Raw genomic sequence first — 18,619 nt, forward strand, 5'->3', positions numbered from 1 at the left:
AAGCTGCCAATTCAACGTTGATACGAGCAGCAGAATGTTCAATTATCTTTTCCTTTCATTCCTATCTGCTGGACTGAAGATACCACTTTTTTTTTTGTTCAGTCACCTTCATCTCAAGTCACTAAAAGTCACTTTCTCTTTCACCTATACATTGGGTCTTCCATAGAATCATAGAAAGTTACAGCACAGAAGGAGACCATTCAGCCCATCGTGTCCCTGCCGGCCAAGAAAGAGCTATCCAGCTTAATCCCACTTTCCAGAACTTGGTCCGTAGCCCTGTAGGTTACGGCACTTCAAGTGCTCATCCAAGTAATCTTTGAATGAGTTGAGGGTTTCTGCCTCCACCACCCTTTCAGGCAGTGAGTTCCAGACCCCCCATCACCCTCTGGGTGAAAAAATTTCCCCTCAGCTCCCCTCTAATCCTTCTACCAATTACTTTAAATCTATGCCCCCTGGTCATTGACCCCTCTGCTAAGGGAAATAGGTCCTCCCTATCCACTCTATCTAGTCCAGTCATAATTTTATATACCTCAATTAAATCTCCCCTTAGCCTCCTTTGTTCCAAAGAATACAACCCCAGCCTATCCAATCTTTTCTCATAGCTAAAATTCTCCAGCCCTGGCAACATCCTCATAAATCTCCTCTGTACCCTTTCTAGTGCAATCACATCTTTCCTATAATGTGGTGACCAGAACTGTACGCAGTACTCAAGCTTTGGCCTAACCAATGTTTTCTACAGTTCTAGCATAACCTCCCTGCTCTTATATTCTATGTCTCGGCTAATAAAGGAAAATATCCCGAATGCCTTTTTAACCACCTTATCTACCTGTCCTGCTACCTTCAGGGATCTGTGGACATGCACTCCAAGTAGTTCCTTTAAACCCATTTCTTACAAAAACCCCGGTTTAGTTCTCAATGTTGTTTAAAAGGGCTTTCATTTATATGGCATCTTATAACATCTCTCAAATACAAATGAATTTCAAAGTAGAGTGACCATGTGCACACAAGCACAACAACAACTTACATTTATATAGCACCTTTAGCACAGAAAAAAAGTCTGAGGTGGTGGAAAGTATAGCCATGTGGGGATGCTTCAGTAAGGAGCAAGGTATCACCACCAGTAAACCAAGTTTCCATCAATGCCATGATGTCAACGCAATCATCCACAATAAGGTCAGAACCGATGAAAGGTTATCGACCTGAAATGTTAACTGTTTCTTTCTCCATAGGTGCTGCCTGAATTGCTGAGTATTTCCAGCATTTTCTGTTCTTGTTTCAGATTTCCAGCATCCGCAGTATTTTGCTTTTGAAAAACATTTGAATTGTCGTCACTGTCGTGATATAGGGAAAGACAGCAGCCTAATTGTGCACAGCAAGGGCCCTCAAGCAGTAATGAGATAAATGAGGTAACAGTTTTAGTGATGTTGGTTAAGAGGTAAACACTAGCTGGGAGAACTCCCCTGCCCTTTTTCAAATAGTGCCCTGGGATCTTTTACGTCCACGTGAGAGGGCAGACAGGACCTCTTTTTAACATCTTATCTGAAAAATTGCACCTCCAACAGTGTGGCACTCCCTCAGTACTACATTGAAGTGTCATCTTAGATTAAGTGCTCAAATCTCTCAAGTGGGGCTTGAACCCACAACCTTCTGACTCAGAGGCTGATATGTTTTAAAGGCTTTATTATTCCTTGGTTTTCAAGCCCCAGCACTTGAGCACAAAACCTAAGCTGAGACTTCAGGTAGTACTGAGGGAGTTCTGCATGGTGAGTGATGCTGATCTTCCAATAAGAAGTTGAACAGAGGCCATGCCTGCATGATCCATTGATTATAAACCCCATGGCACTATTTGAAGAACAGAGTTCTCCCAGTGTCGAGACCAACCTTAATTACCACCTTCAAAAGTATATTAACTGGTCTTCCACCATCTTTTTGTTTGAGGAACGCTGGAGTAAAATTATTGTTGCGATCACATAAATAACAATGGCTGCACTTTCATGCCAATTCATTGTAGATTAATTTATAATGTTTGAGGGACATGACAAGGTGTCAATGGATGCATGTTCTATAAAAAGAGCTGGAAATTATTGCAGTGGGACAGTACATGAAATGACAAGACGCTGGTACAAGCCCAACACCACAAAGTTCTCCATTTCTGCTGCATTGTTGTGGGAAAGACCTCTCAAGGAAAAAGAAAAATCAATTCATTTATGTCCTAATGGTTAAATTAAAAGTAGCTTTCACAGAGACTTGAGAGCATGCAGCCTGGCTAACCCTAGCAGATGCGTAGGCTCCAGAGACCAGGGAATGGATCAAAAATACACCGTTAATGCTCAGAATGATCCTTTAAAAGATCACATGCACATGGTTCTGCAGTTTCAATGTAATCTTAACCAAGATTAATCTCAAACATGCAGACCTTACTGGAGCTGGAGTGAAGTTAGTTTAGAAGTGTTCTACTACCAGGTGCAGCTACCTCACAGTAAGCACTATATTGTACAAATGCATGCTAAAAGACATTCAGTGACAATTGAAAGTATTAAGACACTTCATTACTATTACAGATTCAATCTGTATTGCACAAATACTATTCATTCCATTATGATGGTGCTGGAAACAGGCATATTTTCCTTTTCCTGCAGACAGGGAGCAGCGCATGCAAGGAGCCCATCCAATTATCCATTCATTTAAAATTAGAGGAGGGAGGGAAATTAAAATCAGGCAGGTTCTGCATTCAGCTGGCCCAGGTGACACAAGAATAGTCATAAACACAAGAATAAGGAAATCTACCCCCCTTTCTAAATGACCACTGAACTAACATCACTATGGTCTAAAAGTTGGTGATCTTAAGTCGGGTGATGGTTTTTCATTAGCATGATGGAAACGGTTTCTAGGCAAAAGGTACCGTAACTGAATTTATAAAACTGCAGAGGCAGCTCAGTACTAAATAAAGTTATTTATTAGGTTTCTTTTGGTAAACAAAAACCATCACCTGTAGCAATAACGAGGCCTGGTGCCGACTCTTTGGAAAGGATGGGCATTCTGCGAAGCTGGAAGTTCAGCAGCTGGCTGTAACGCTGTGCCAGGTGAAGCGAGCAACCTTGGTCAAACTGCAAAAAGAAAAAAAAGTATCTTCCAGTAACCTCAACATCTATTAGAAAACTATTAAGTTCAAAAAGTAAAACCTTGGGTCCCTGCTAGCCCAGTTGCTGAAGGCAGTAAGTAACTGAACCACGCAGATCGGAGGGGTTCCTGGTTCAATCTAGACCTGAGCTGAATTTGCTAATTTGTCGAGACAGCAGTAGGGTCTGAGCACCTCTGGGCTTGGGGGTAGGAGAAAAATTTGAAAAAAAAAGAGAAGTCAGCTTCCGAAAGATATCCACTGACCAGCTAGAAAATGCACGTGTGGAGATCAGGCTTTACGATTCTTGTCCCCCCCCCCCCCACCCCCCCAACCCCCCAAACCAATCTCGAATAACAGGCCAACATTCACAAATAAGGCTACTTGGGTGAGGTAAGAGAGAGAAACTAGCATCTATGGAACCATATTCCCAGTAAAAACCTTGCACTTCAAGGAGAGACAAGGAGAAATGGGGAAGGGAGGCACCTAAAACCCAACATCCTAAGATAGAGTACAATTTTTAGAATGGAGGATTAAATTTGCAATTTGTTCAGTTTTTAATAATCTGATAGGACAGACGAGTTGTTCCAGTCATTACCATCCTTACCTTACAGTTGATTTTGACGCCATCACTGCCAAAGGTTGGTGCCTGCAACAGTTCCCAGGTTCCACCCTTATCAAATGTTATCACTGATCTCATGTGCTCCTCACTGTAAGACCCATTCATCTGGGTAGCGATGTAAACTCCCCGCAGTCCTTCTACACGATGAATATCTGCAAATGGTTCGTTTGCAAAGTACCTGAGAATTTTAAGACAGAAACAAGTTCCTTAGGAGGCAATGGAATGTTCTTTGCTGCATCACTGGGCTATCACTACAAATAAATGAAGCAACCAAGAAACATTTAGAGCTATGCCAGAAACATCAACACAGCAAACCTTATAGGCAGAGAATCGTGTAAAACGAAGTGGGGGGGGTGCGGAGGAAGAGTAGGGAACGGGGTTACAGGCTCACCATGTTGCACCAGGTCCAAAATGTGAAAAGGGTGATTAGCATTTTCAACATTAGACAGCCTCAGACTACAAGGGGAAGCTGAAGGTGCAATACTGCTGACAGAATTCAACCAATACTCAGTTAAAATTGAGTTTTGAGATGGGATGGGTATTGGGGGGGGGGGGGGGGGGAAGAGAAAGAGAAGAAAGAGAGTAAATACATTAATTTCAGCCACCTTTAATTTTGAACAGAAAACTAAGCATAAGAGATCATCTGAATTATACAAGCGAGTCAAGGGAACAGAAAAAAGTAAATCCTTACTTTCATTTAAAATTAAATGATGGGAGTAGAACAGAGGGACACAGATTTAAATTAATAAAAAGAAAAACAAAATTAAGCCTGATCTTAGGAGGTTCATCTTCACACAAAGTTCATCGAATGGACTTCCAGGTAGAGCAGTGAAGGTGAAAACCCTGGAATCATTTAAGACACAATTAGGTGCTCTCAAAAAGAGGAACTATTTGATCCTGAGCCCAACTATTGACTGCATATCCTCTCCATCACAAAGACCGTTTACTTCCACCTCCATAACATCGCCTATCTCCACCCTTACCTCAGCCCATCTGATGCTAAAACCCTCAAACATGCCTTTGTCACCTCCAGACACAACTATTCCAATGCTCTCCTGGCTGGTTTCTCATCCTCATTCAACTTCAGCTCATCCAAAACTCCGCTGCCTGTATCCGATCCTACTCCAGGACCTGCTCACCTATTACCCATGTCCTTGCTGACCTACATTGAATTCTGGTTCCCCCAATACCTCCAATTTGAAATTCTTATCCTCATGTTTAAGTTTTTTCATGGCTTCACCCCTCCATATCTCTAACCTCCTCCAGCCCAACAACCCTCCCTCAATTCCTCTGACTCTGGTCTTTTGTGCATCCCCTCTCACTTTGCCCTGCCACTGGCCATGCCTTCAGCCTGGGCCTCACTTTCAAATTCCCTCCCTAAACCCCGCCTTCTCTCCACCTCCCTCTCCTGCTTAAAACCCACCCCTTTAACTATGCTTTTGGTCACCCCACCTAATATCACCTCCTTTGGCTCAATGTCCATTTTTGTTTCATTACACCTCTGTGAAGGGCCTTGTGACATTTTCTACATTAAAGACACTATATGAATATAAGTTGTTGTTGTTCAGCTTTTCTGGATGGATGAACTAAGATGGGCTGAATGGCATTTCTTATCCATAATTAGCTTGTGAAGAGGACCCTTTAGCACGAAATCTCATTTTCCCATTAGAGTCTTAACGTCCACCTGCATAGGCAGGCAGGACCTCGGTTTAGCATCCCATTTGAAAGACAAAGAATTCTGCTTAGGTTCGGCGTCCTATTTGACCGAGATGAGCTTCCGACCACATATCCGCTCCATTATCAAGACCGCTTACTTCCACCTTCGTAACATGGCCCATCTCCGCCCCTGCCTCAGCTCATCTGCTACGGAAACCCTCATCCATGCCTTTATTACCTCCAGACTGGCCGGCCTCCCATCTTCCACCCTCCATAAACTTGAGCTCATCCAAAACTCTGCTCCCCGTATCCTAACTCGCACAAAGTCCCGTTCTCCCATCACCCCTGTGCTCGCTGACCTATACTGACTCCCGATCCGGGAATGCCTTGATTTTAAAATTCTCATCCTTGTTTTCAAATCCCTCAATGGCCTCGACCCTCCCTATCTCTGCAACCTCCTCCAGCCTTACAACCCTCCAAGATCTCTGCACTCCTCCAATTCTTGCCTCTTGGGCATCCCCGATTTTAATCGCTCCACCATTGGCGGCTGTGCCTTTAGCAGCCTAGGCCCTAAACTCTGGAATTCCCTCCCTAAACCTCTCCGCCTTTCTATCGCTCTCTCCTCGTTTAAGACGCTCCTTAAAACCTCTCTTTATCCAAGCTTTTGGTCACTTGTCCTAATATCTCCTTGGTGAGCAATTTTGTTTGATAACGCTCCTGTGAAGTGCCTTGGGACTTTTTACTACGTTAAAGGCACTGTATAAATGCAAGTTTTTGTTGGGGTTTGTTTTTCCCATAAGACAAACAAATGGAATATCTATCTTGCTTCTATAATGTCATTGATCCACTGCAATTTAATACAGATTACAAACAGTTTCAGTAAAAAGCTGGCAGAGACCATCTTGAAAGGTCACATTGAGACCGTTCCATATTCCATTTGTGTGCCTAGGGAGAAAAAAATCTCTTGCCAATTTCAATCTGTTCAAAGTAACCAAAATAAATATACTGGCAAAGCAGCTCATGTTAACAGTGTTACAATAAAAACCTCCCTTTCTTTAGAATACATAAACTATGGAACAAGATCAAGCGCACATTTTAAACTAGTCTACTTAAAGCTAAGTGGGCAGCCTTCAACTTTGGTAGACAAAGGGGACTTTGTTTAAATCATTGGCATGATAACATCCTGTAGTAATACACATATCTGTCACAATGACTATTCCCCTGCTGCTTCACACACTGTAGCTGCATTACACAAGTAAAGCAGATTTTACTTCCTGAGATTTTGCCAACCCCTTGGCTGGGGAGCAGGGGTTTGGTGCACAATGAACCATCTGGAAGTGAACTGACCTAGCTGTGCAATATTTGACTGTAACCATTGGTTCAGAATTGCTGAAGCCAATCAATAAAACATACGTCTTTACTATTTGCTCAACTGGTGCCTCACTACTAAAACAAGTGTGTCAAAGCTCTTATGGGACCTATAGTGTACTTAGTTGCAGCAAAGTACGTCAGAATCCAAATGAACTCAAAACCAGCTAGTCAAAAAATGTTATGCTTGGATATGGAACAAGATCAAGAGCACATTTTAACATGGTCCACTTTGAGCCAAGTGGGCAGCTTTTAACTTTGGTAGACAAAGTTTGGAAGAAGTGTTTAGCCATGAAGCTCCAGCCATCATGGTGTGGGACAGGCTTGATGGACCAGCTGGTCTTTTCCTGTCTGTCAATTTCGTATGTTTGTAAAGGGAACTTTGATAGGAAGAATAAGGAGGCCATACAGTCCTTGCAAAATAAGAGTCAAAATGGGGTAGAGGGGCAAAGGGTCCTAGGGTACAGATAAACAAATCACTATGCAGGTTAATAAGGCCATAAAAAAAGCTAATAAAGCACTGGGGTTCATTTCTAGAGGGATAGAATTGAAAAGCAGAGAAGTTACATTAAATTTGTATAAAACCTTGGTTAGACCACATGGAGTACAGTGCACAGTTCTGGTCTCCATATAATAAAAAGGATATAGAGGCACTGGAGAAGGTGCAAAAAAGATTTACAAGGATGATACCAGAACTGAGGATATACCTATCAGGAAATATTGAACAGGCTGGGGCTCTTTTCTCTAGAAAAGAGAAGGCTGAGGGATGATCTGATAGAGGTCTTTAAGATTGTGAAAGGGTTTGATAGGGTAGACATAGAGAAGATGTTTCCACTTGTGGGGGAGACCAAAACTAGGGGCCATAAATATTAAGATAGTCACTAATAAATCCAACAGGGAATTCAGGAGAAACTTCTTTACCCAGAGAGTGGTGAGAATGTGGAACTTGCTACACAAGGAGTAATTGAGGTGAACAGCATTTAAGGGGAAGCTAGATAAACACATGAGGGAGAAAGGAATCGAAGGTTATGCTGAAAAGGGTTGGGAGAAGGCTCGTGTGGAGCATTAACGCCGACATGGTCCATTTGGGCCGAATGGGCTGCTTCTGTACTGTACATTCTGTATAACCTGTAAATACAGACCTCCAGGTTCAATGAGCTAATCGCAGCCACTGCAGCAGCAGGGGTACTATAATTGTCTTCACTGCTCCTAGGTTGGGGGAAGGGGAAAATATAAAGGCCATCGGTCTTGATCATTATCCATAAGTCCCTGCTGCAAGATGAGGACAGCAGTGATGCTCTCCACATTAGAATAGAATGCCAATATTCATTACTGAGCCGCACATGAGGTATGGCCACCTTATCAAGTATCAGAGAGCAGTCAGCATTTGTGGAACCACACTCAGTAGAAGCCAATGCCTTCAGGAGGGGTAAACTGGGCAAAAAATGGAAATGGTATGTTCCATGTCAACCATAAATTTAAATTGATCTTTTACTTTATCAGGATCTGCCAATTCCGCAATAACCTACAAAACAGATACAAAATTCCCTTCCAACCTTATGGCGGTATCTAGGCAAATAGAATGGAAAATAAAGTCAGTGTCAGTTGGTTTCTGCACTGGTTGATACTTAATTACCATTCTATCACCCATAACAATATAATCTTGTTGTGTACTACATTTCATCTTTCTAACAAACTCCTGCAGTTCACCACAACACAGATTCAAGTTGCATTTTTGTTCAATTAATTTCCCCATTGCTCACTGCTCTTGCACTATACAAGAGTCCCTGACTGTGGAGAAAAACCTCTTCTGCTCTCAAACTAGCTGCCAGTTGTCATGAGAATGTTTACTAGCTCCTTGATCTTTTTTCTTTCCCTCAGACAAGCAACCCCAAATCCACTGTCAACTTCCCTCAGATGGCCTGGTGGAGCCAATTGACTCACTGACTTTCAAACACTTCTGTACATGGTGAGTTTGTAGCCCTTTCACATGTCCAGTTTTGCAATTTTCTTCATTAAAGCACACACAGTTTCAGCTTTCTGAATTATATGAATTGCAGTCAAAAATCTGACTCTTCACAACATAACTTCCATGCAAGAAGCCAATCGGATGAAATGAAATCTGTGAGCTATTAGTGTATGAATGTTTAATGCAATCGTGTGGAATTCTTGTGTCTGCTATTTCAACCAAGATTTAAACCCATTTGCTTTAAATGGGTTAAAATCTCCATTAATATTGCATTGTGAGATTTAACCCACAAGTCTGAAGTTGGGATCCAGAGGTGAAAAAACAAAGTGCAAAATCTAAACTGGGCTAATCTCTACCATTTTACCAAATAGATGTCCCCACTTTTTAAAAAAAAAGTCAGTTACCCATTAATCAGCTTTGAAGTTAAAATTTCGGAATAAACATTAGCCAAATTAAAGAACATGCATTTATACATCACCTTTCACAACCTCAGGACGTCCCAAAGTGCTTCAAGCCAATTAAGTACTTATGAAGTGCATTCACTGTTGTAATGTCGGAAAACACAACAGCCAATTTGCACACAGCAAGGTCCCACAAAAAGAAAAGAAATGAATGACCAGATAATCTGTTTTATTGATGATTGCAGAGGCATAAATGTTGGCCAGGCAACCAGGAGAACTCCCATGCTCTTCTTCGAATAGTGTCATGGGATCTTTTACGCCCACCTGAGGGGAAGATGGGTCCGCGGTTTAACGTCTCATCCAAAAGACTGCATCTCCAAAAGTGCAGCGCTCCCTCAATACTGCATGGAGTGTCAGCCTAGATTATGTGCTCAAGTAGAGTGGGACTTGAACCCAAAACCTTCTTAGAGACAAGATTGTTACCACTGAACCAAGGGGGACGCCTGATGTAAAATCTACCTTAAGTCAGCTGCAGTACCATCATATTCTTACTACTTGGGAAATATTCCCCAAAAGTTGGGGCTGAATTTTAGGTTTTCTTCTAACTATCTGAGTGACAATAGATGGAGTAATTATGTTGGCAGCATCTAATGAAACTGTATTATATAAACAGTAGCCAACCCTATTTGCTAAACCAATGTTTAAAGTGCACTGTGGGGTTTGTACGTGCTGGTGCAAATAGCACTTACAAGAGACACAACACTCCTGTATTGTAATTTGCTAAATTTTGCATTGAACTAACTATCCATATTTCTATTGCCTTAAAAGCAGGCTGTTCAAATATTAGAATATGTAATTTCTTTTCTTTTTTAGCATAAGTAACTCATCTAAAATACAGGTTACTTCCTCAGTTAAAATAGCACACAAAGAAACCTTAAGCATTTGTTTGCTAATATCTTAGCAACTAAATTTTCAAGTATGCATCCCATACCTCCTTGCTGACAGCTGTCTCCATAAACAGTTATATGCACAGTCCACAATAATAATTTGAGAGCTTTCTAAAGTATAGAAAACTAATCATTGGAAATCAAGATGATTGGTTAATACTACAGAATTACTGGAAAACACACAGCACAATCACAGCATGGCAAATGTGGATACAGTGGAAGGTTAACTGCAGATTTATGGATGACTACTGATGTGGGGATAGGGCAGTGTAAGGAGTAGGAATACTGTGGGTCCTAGGGTAGCATCCTGACAAGAATAGCATACAATCTCCTTTCACATACACAGCCACAGGGGTAGGGAGGGAATTTGGGCAGTCTGAACCCAGGTCTTTGTTTGTGGGCACAAGTCCACAGCGTGAAGCTGCCCGCAACTCATCATGGATCGGACAAACAATACGAAGTCTGGGAAAAGGAAATGTCCCCCCTTTAGTATATGGCTCAGGCAGAACGAAGGAAGTTTTACTTTTCACCTAATCTGTGCTAGTCTGTCAGATTGGGTGCTGTCATACCTAAAGCACCTAGAAATACTCACCCAACAACTAAATAGACTCATTTTGGCTGAAAGCAATTATATAATAGAACATTTTGGTTTTTTTCTTTCAAGCACCACAAGGTTCATTTACCTACCTCACGAGAGTTGTACTTCCTGCACCTCCTGGACTGTAATATAGTACATTTTCCAAAGATAGGGAAAATTTCAGGCCCTCAGCTTCAGAGATATAGAGGTTGGTCACATTACTGTTGTGATTGACACAAACAAACACCTGATCTTCTGATGCATCAGCCACATAATATTCCTGAACAGCATGTAAAAGAAAAGTGACATCAAATGTTATCACATGCCAACTTAAAATACAAGTTAACATTCATATTTTGTTATATATATTGCATTAATACAAGCTTTACTTAAAACAGAAACACTTCTTTTTCAATGCCAGCAGTATACAATAGCAGGTTACAGTACTGGAGTCAAAATTGGTAAGATGCTGATGCATGCTTCCCCAAGGGATGGGGAGGGCAGAGAAAGAAAGACGGCACCAACCCTGGGCTCACTTGCACGTAGCAGGGAAGGAAGGAAAGAAAAGAAAAGAATGCAAATACAACCAGAGAATGTAACTCCACTACTTTACACAAACAATCGTGCTCATTTGGACAGCTTGTTTCATCATTTTAATAGATTCAGTTAAGAAATGTTGATCGGCTGGTGGCTCAATTGTATAACGTTGCTACTGCACTTCTAAATCACATCAGGCAGTATGCCACACCTTTGCGTTGTACTGAAGATGTTGCAGTGAAGAAAAAGTTGCCCAGTAGCACAGGACGTCGGTGTATTAACATGTGTCAGAATCATAACCAGCTTGTTGCCCACAGACAGGCATCTAATCTCGTATTTTTGGCATGGCCTTAAGTTTTCAGGCAATTGGATTTCTCCAGTCTAAGACAGACTTTAGCAAAAGATGTACATTAATTCATGTAGCAATAAAGGGCTTATGCTTTTGATGTTCATATTGACAGACACTCACCGCTATTTGATATCTTGTGAGGAAATGGGCTCGTTTCATGGGTTTACGATTATATGAGACCCACAACTGTACCACAGTAGGTTCACTGCTACCTAAAAGATGCTGCAAAGAGAGAAATAAAATGTGTTTCAACTAGAGCTGCAACTGAACGGTCATTTTTCCCTTTAAAAGAGGGACTGTACCTACAACAAAATCTCCTTTCATTTTCATTTCTAAGCACAAATTGTTGAGTCTCCTGGAAAAAATAACTTTTGATAGCTATATTAAAACTAGACATATAATACCATTTGAACAGGAGCATCCATGGAACCTCAGGAAAGTTTCACTCCATGTTCCCATTAATTGCATACATCTCAGGCTGCTAATACTAACAGTTCTTGGTGTTCTGATTGAGCATTTATCCAACAATGAGGCAACAGCACTTGCAACAGATTTCCAGATCCACAAAATTCAAATCAGCAAATAATAAATAAGCACAAATAGGATTAAGTTGCCTAGGCTTCATGGGCCAGGGGCCAGATTGCCAGGGATGGGGCCCTCCTGAGGGCCCACAAGTTGTAGTTTGGATACCCTGCATTAGTGTGTTTGTGGGTGGCTTCAGATTCATAAGCAGTCTGCCCCAAAGTCCCCCTTCCTTGTTCGTCACATTGGCCACTGGGGAAGATGTGGCCTTTTTTCTTTATGGAGAAATCTAATTCAAGGGCAATTGCCCATAGTAGTTGACACCAAAGTTGAAAAAAGTAGAGAAAACCAAGTAAATCTGGAAGCTGTGGGCAGGTAACACCCAACTTTGGTTTTCAAAACTTGTAGATGGTACGAAGGGAAGACCGAGGGAGGTAAAGAGTACCATGGTTTTGAGGTCTTGCAGCATTGTGAACTTTAATAATCCAGTTTCCGTTTTATGAAATTTAAAATTAAAGTCTTACGGTTAGACAATACTAGTGGATATGACATATTGTACCACATTCCCTGTTCTGCAAACCTGATAAAGTGCTTTGCATAATATTTTACCAAACAACTTCCCCCTTAAAGCAGATTAAGTATGGCAAAATTACTCTCAAAAATCAGTAGCATCAAACAAATGACGTCATTGATGAGCAATCTGTAGGAGATTGATTGCCTAGAATAAAATTCTATTTTTAACAAAACAATGGCTCAGATCTTGCTGGAGTAGGGCATCTCACGGCATGCCCAGTTAGTTAAACTTTTTCCCTCACCTTTCAGCTCGAAGATTTTTAGCCCTTCAAGATGCTGGACGTGCGAGCGGCAACGAGGAATCTGGGACCTTGGTGAACGACGGGACTAACAGTCTATCGTCGTAACCAATGAGATTTAAGGATTGAGAAAGAAAGAGGAATGACGGAGAAGGAAATAGGGTGAATTAGAGTCAAATCAGGCACAGAAAGAGAAATAAAGCGAGGGAAAGAAAGATTGGATTAAGAGGAGAAAAAAAAGGCAGAAAGGAAAAGTAAGAAAAAAATTTTAAAATATAAAATTTTTCAAATCTCTACCAACAATTTAGAGATTGTAGGAATGAGACTCTATAATTCAAATTGTTCCCTCTCTGGACCGGAAAGGTTGAGTGGCGTTGCAGGAATATATATTTCATTAAAAAGATACTTACGCTGTTAAGTAGCGGCCCTAAGTTTCTGTGGCGAGTTTGATTGGCAATTAATGCGTAAATGCAGCAATTTCATGAAATTCACTGGGAGGTTGAGGGCAAGCTGCCATTTTCGTGAGGCTAATGTTGGAGCGGCACAAATCGTCCAGCAACTTGTGGCATTTCGCAACTCACGGGGTATCTCTTCCTCGCCAAATGTTGCTGGACGATTTACAAATTAATAACAGCGAGTGCCATTAAACTCACCACTATAGGTTATACGTATCAGAAAAGATTGAGCAGGCTGGGGCTCTTTTCTCTAGAAAAGAGAAGACTGAGAGGTGTCCTGATAGAGGTCTTTAAGACTATGAATGGGTTTGATAGGGTAGATGTAGAGAAAACGTTTCCACTTGTGGGGGAGACAAGAACTAGGGGCTATAAATATAAGACAGTCGCTAATAAATCCAATAGGGAATTCAGGAGAAACTTCTTTACCCAGAGAGTGGTAAGAATGTGGAACTCACTACCACATGGAATAGTTGAGGTGAATAGCATAGGCGCATTTAAGGGGAAGCTAGATAATCACATGAGGGAGAAAGGAATAGAAGGATATGCTGTTGGGTTAGATGAAGGAAGGTGGGAGGAGGCTCATTTGGAGCATAAACACAGGCCTGTTGGGCCGAATGGCCTGTTTCTGTGCAGTACATTCTATGTAATTTTGGCAGCAAAATCTGGGCCAATATCCCAAAGTAGAAATTCATTGTGCAAATAAACCACCAGGTGGCACTCTAATGACACAAAGACTAGTCTAAGCAATCTGGCTCCACTTACACTGGCTTTATTTCCCAATAAAGCTCATTTTTATTACCCTAACCAAACACTAATCCGGTGCCTGACATTTCATAATAAAGCTTCTTGTACCTCATACTTCCTTTCTAACAAAAAAAAAGCTGCTTTGAAACATGAAGCTGCTTTGAGACATGAAGAATTTTGCAACCCAATCCTATGGTCGACAGCCAGTTAGATCTGAAATGGAGTAGTTTTGACCAGCTTGGTTTTGGCACCAGATCAGCTGGCTCAATTCTGCTTAATCAATTTTCTTAACTAAAATCCACAGAGAATGTCCATTTACACTAATGCTATAACTTTCATCTGGATTCCACAATTTACAGCCGCTCATCAATTAAAACCCACAAATTAACACTAGCAGGCAGTTAAAACTCCCATCTGGCTTGCGACATTAAACCCAGTGGTGTTTTTGGAATGAGGCAAGTGCAAAACAGGAGATTGGACTCTCTGTTTACTGCCTGTCTCACAACAGGATGTGCCTGGATTGGTAATTTTGTAAATCACATCCCTGGGTACATTAATATTATTTTTCCACAGTGCCATCCCTTTAGGTACTGTATGAAGTTTCATAACATTCATGTTACTTCCAAATCAAGATTTAAACATTTCACAAAGTTCTAGCCATTAACACAGAATCCAGACATGTCAATAGCTGTAAATGAAATTATTCTTTCTTTCCCCCCCGCCACCCCCACACAACCCACATTTACAACATCCTTAGTAAGGCATCTAAAATTTGACAAATAAAATGTCTGCTTCATTCCAACCACACTATTAGAAATGTCAGCCTTGGCTCAGTGATAGCGCTCATGCCTCTGAATGAGAAGGTTGTAGTGCAAATCCTACTCCAAAGACATGAGCAGATTTCAAAACTACTAAATTGGCTGTAAAGCGTTCTGGGATGTCCAGAGGCCATGAACGATGCTATATAAATGCAAGTTCATTCATTCTTTCTTTGATAAGGAGAAGTTACAAAGTCTGCATCTTAGTCTGGTACCCAGTGTAATCATAGCAACTGACTCAGAGGACGATAGCCCTCCCGCTCCAAGCAGGTATTTCATTAGCATGTTTAAACATATAGGTAGATAAAGCATACTATGTTTCTTAGAATGCTAAAAATTTCAGTAGAGAAGGCAGCCACTCAGCTGTGATTGTGCCAGTTCTGGCTCTACATCAGAATCATCTAATGAAATCCCATTTTTATAGAATCATACAAAATTTCAGCATAGATATGGAGGGGGGGGGGAAATTAAATATGCAATATCCTTCATCCTCTCTACAAAAAAAAGTTTTTCCACTGTTATTTTGATCAAAATTCCAACACACAATAAATTGCTATGTGCAGCAACCAACGTTTTAATCTTAACTAGCTATTTGAGTGCATTACGTAAGCTATGCATTTTAAACAGCCTGTTTACCAAGGGTGAATTTAAATCAGCTAGAGACTTTATAACTGTTATCCGAATCCTGTGTACAGGGAAGAAACCACCTTATTTCAATTAACAAACCTTTTTATTGTGTCCCCCAAATGCTACCTCCGAGGGTTATGCACATTACTGGTGTACGCAAGTAATTACGCAAAGTATTAAGAATGAAAATTTAATCATTTCATGTCAATAAGGAATGAAATGGGAACATTATTTTGGGAAAACACAAAAGGGAAGCTGTCTCCTTGAATTCATCTTATGTCTTATTTAATGGATATCAAAATACAAAGAATGGTTTTACCATTCTGAGTAAACAGAAACCCGTGACATGAACAGGGTCTCTTATAGCACCGAACACTGCAGATAAAGGGTTGCTAGGAGGCTGTTTAATGATAGGTCACTATGTCAACGCATTAACTGTCAGCCCTTTTGTTCTCTCACTATTATAAGAAAATACAACAGATATTCAGCGGTAAGTGTTCAGCAACTATTCTCTCTAATACTTGATGCACTGAAAGACAACAAAAATCCCACACAAAATGGTAGGAAACTTTGAGCCTGTGTTTACAATACTCCCAAGATTAAATCCACAATAATTTGCTGGGCATGAGAAGATAAAATCACATCCTTTTATGCAACTGCTCCTTGAAAGGCAGTTTTATGCTGGCTGCAGTCTGCACTAGTTATGAGGAACACTGACTGCCTCGACAAGCTAGCCTTCAAAAATGCAAGATATAAAGTGATAGCAGCAAAGGTTTCCCTCCAATATAAAAATTCTGTAAAGAAAATGCTAGCAACAACAACTTGCATTTATATAGCACCTTTAACATAGTAAAACATCCAAAGGCACTTCACAGGAGCGTTATCAGACAAAATTTGACACCGAGCCACATAAGAAAAAATTAGGACAGGTGACCAAAAGAGGCAGGTTTTAAAGAGCGTCTTAAAGGGGGAGAGAGAGAGAGAGAGATAGAGAGGCGGAGAGGTTTAGGGAGGGAATTCCAGCGCTTAGGGCCTAGGCAGCTCAAGGTATGGCGGCCAATGTTGGAGCAATTGAAACCGGGGATGTGCAAGAGGCCAGAATTGGAGGAGCGGAGAGGTCTCGGAGGGTTGTAGGGCTGGAGGAAGTTACAGAGATAGGGAGGGGCGAGGGCATGGAGGGATTTGAAAAACAAGAATGAGAATTTTAGTAAATACTTCACTCTCTACAATAAACTGCTACGATAATGTGGTCAAAATTTTGATTGCAGCATCGTATTTGCTGTTAACAGCTACACCTGACCAGATGAGCTATGGAAGAACATTAAAATGAAAGATCAGCATGCTTGCACATGAATACGTTACATAGCAGCCAAATAGAAAATTCAGAACCTGCTGTTCAATGAAGCACAGCAGCAAGATTTAGGGCTCTGTGATGCGGAAGAGCTGAAATTATAAAAGCAGCATAACAGCGGCACACTAATACCTGTGTGCCTACCCATTATTGGACCTGCAGCATTAAATATAGAAAGGCAAAGAAAAGTGTAGAGCTCAAACAACTGTAACTGCAAAAAAAAAATTAGTGAATAGAAAGAACTGATGGTGTTAGAGATGCTACAAGAAAAGATCTCCAGTCAGTTTTTCCCTTTCTCAATGCTCTCCCCAGTCTGCTGAAAATGTTGACTCCTTGCTGGGCTATGGTTCCACATGTACTAGTGCCCCATTCTTTACGTGTGAGCCGAGACAATGAATGTCAGCAGGCTAACGTAGTCCAATCCTATCCTCACCAAACATCCACACACATATGCGCTTTCCATCAGGGGTCACTGGATAGCAGTCTGATTTTGGAACGGTTGTGAAGCACCCTTACCACCATCCCAGCTGGGATGAGCAAATGCAGCACAGGCCAGGAATTGAACCCAAGAATATCTGGTTTGTGCACTCAGCGACACACTGCCTTTACCTACTGAACTAAAACTGCTACTCACTAACAAGTTTTAATTTATAGGGTAATCAGTAACGACATAGGGTTAACAATTTTTAAATAGTACATTTCAGAACAGAACATTAATGCGGAACTCACAACTGCAAAGTCCAAAACATGAATCAAAGATCAAGTGTAGATGATGACCTGAAAAAGCACCATGGGCACAAAAGGATCAGAGTAAGACACTAATGAGATCAAAACACCAACCAAGAGCAAAGGACTTCTTTCCAGTGCAAATCATCTTTGAAGAGTTGATAGCTAAATATTTAATTTTGAAAGCAGAGCCCCCCATACCCATCCAATTTAGCAGTGCCAATGTCAAGTTTGACAGCAATCTACCAAACTTCTAACATAACACAGCACATTGTTACCCTGTCAGCAATGTGTCAACCAAAAGTAATCGCTTACCAGCAACTTAAATCGATTCCTGCTAATGTTATTAATGGGTTCAAGAGACAAAGTTTCATCCAAGTCCCATTAGCTACTTCTCTTCTCAAATTCTCCCAAATAGCTCTGTACCTAATCTCCTATTTTTCCTCCCTATACTCCCTTTATAGGACACGCAAGATCAAGTGGTACAAGGCCTTTTTCATCAAACTGCAATATTCTGAAGCACATCACCACTCTGGAAATGCACCAATTTGTTACATTTACCAATGAAAGGAGCATAGAAAGGAGCAGGCAATTCAGCCTTTCGAGCTGGTTCAGTCATCCAATTAGAACATGGTTGATCTGTACCTCAACATTTACCCGCCTTGGATCCATATCCAATGATACCCTTACCTAACAAAAATCTCAGTCTTGAAAATTTCAATTGACCTCCAGCATCCACAGCCTTTTGGGGGGAAAAAGGTCCAGATTTTCACTACCCTTTGTGTGAAAAACTTCTTCCTGATTTTATTTCTGAATGGTTTAACTCAAATTTTAAGATTATGCACCCTTGTTCTCGATTCCACCACCAAAGGAAATAGTTTCTCTCTATCTACCTTATCAAATGTCTTTATCATTTTAAACGCCTCAATTAGATCATCCCTCTAACTTCTAAACTCAAGGGAATACAAACCAAGTTTATGCAGCCTGTCCTCATAATTTATCTCTTTAAGCCCTAGTATC

At 41.0% G+C, this 18,619-nt stretch overlaps 1 protein-coding gene across 2 annotated transcripts in view; it reads right to left on the reverse strand.

The window, feature by feature from the left end:
- Nucleotides 1–18,619, reverse strand: part of sorl1 (sortilin-related receptor, L(DLR class) A repeats containing) — a 173,658-nt gene that overhangs the window by 77,360 nt on the left and 77,679 nt on the right. For both annotated transcript variants that reach the window (XM_067970858.1, XM_067970856.1), the window contains exons 7-10: nucleotides 11,665–11,766; nucleotides 10,769–10,938; nucleotides 3,726–3,918; nucleotides 2,990–3,107 (exon numbers count right to left, since the gene is read on the reverse strand). In XM_067970858.1, the coding sequence (XP_067826959.1) occupies nucleotides 2,990–3,107; nucleotides 3,726–3,918; nucleotides 10,769–10,938; nucleotides 11,665–11,766 (583 nt within the window). The remainder of the gene's footprint in view (nucleotides 1–2,989; nucleotides 3,108–3,725; nucleotides 3,919–10,768; nucleotides 10,939–11,664; nucleotides 11,767–18,619) is intronic.

This window comes from Heptranchias perlo, chromosome 33, assembly GCF_035084215.1.
Source record: "Heptranchias perlo isolate sHepPer1 chromosome 33, sHepPer1.hap1, whole genome shotgun sequence".
Lineage (NCBI taxonomy): Eukaryota > Metazoa > Chordata > Chondrichthyes > Hexanchiformes > Hexanchidae > Heptranchias > Heptranchias perlo.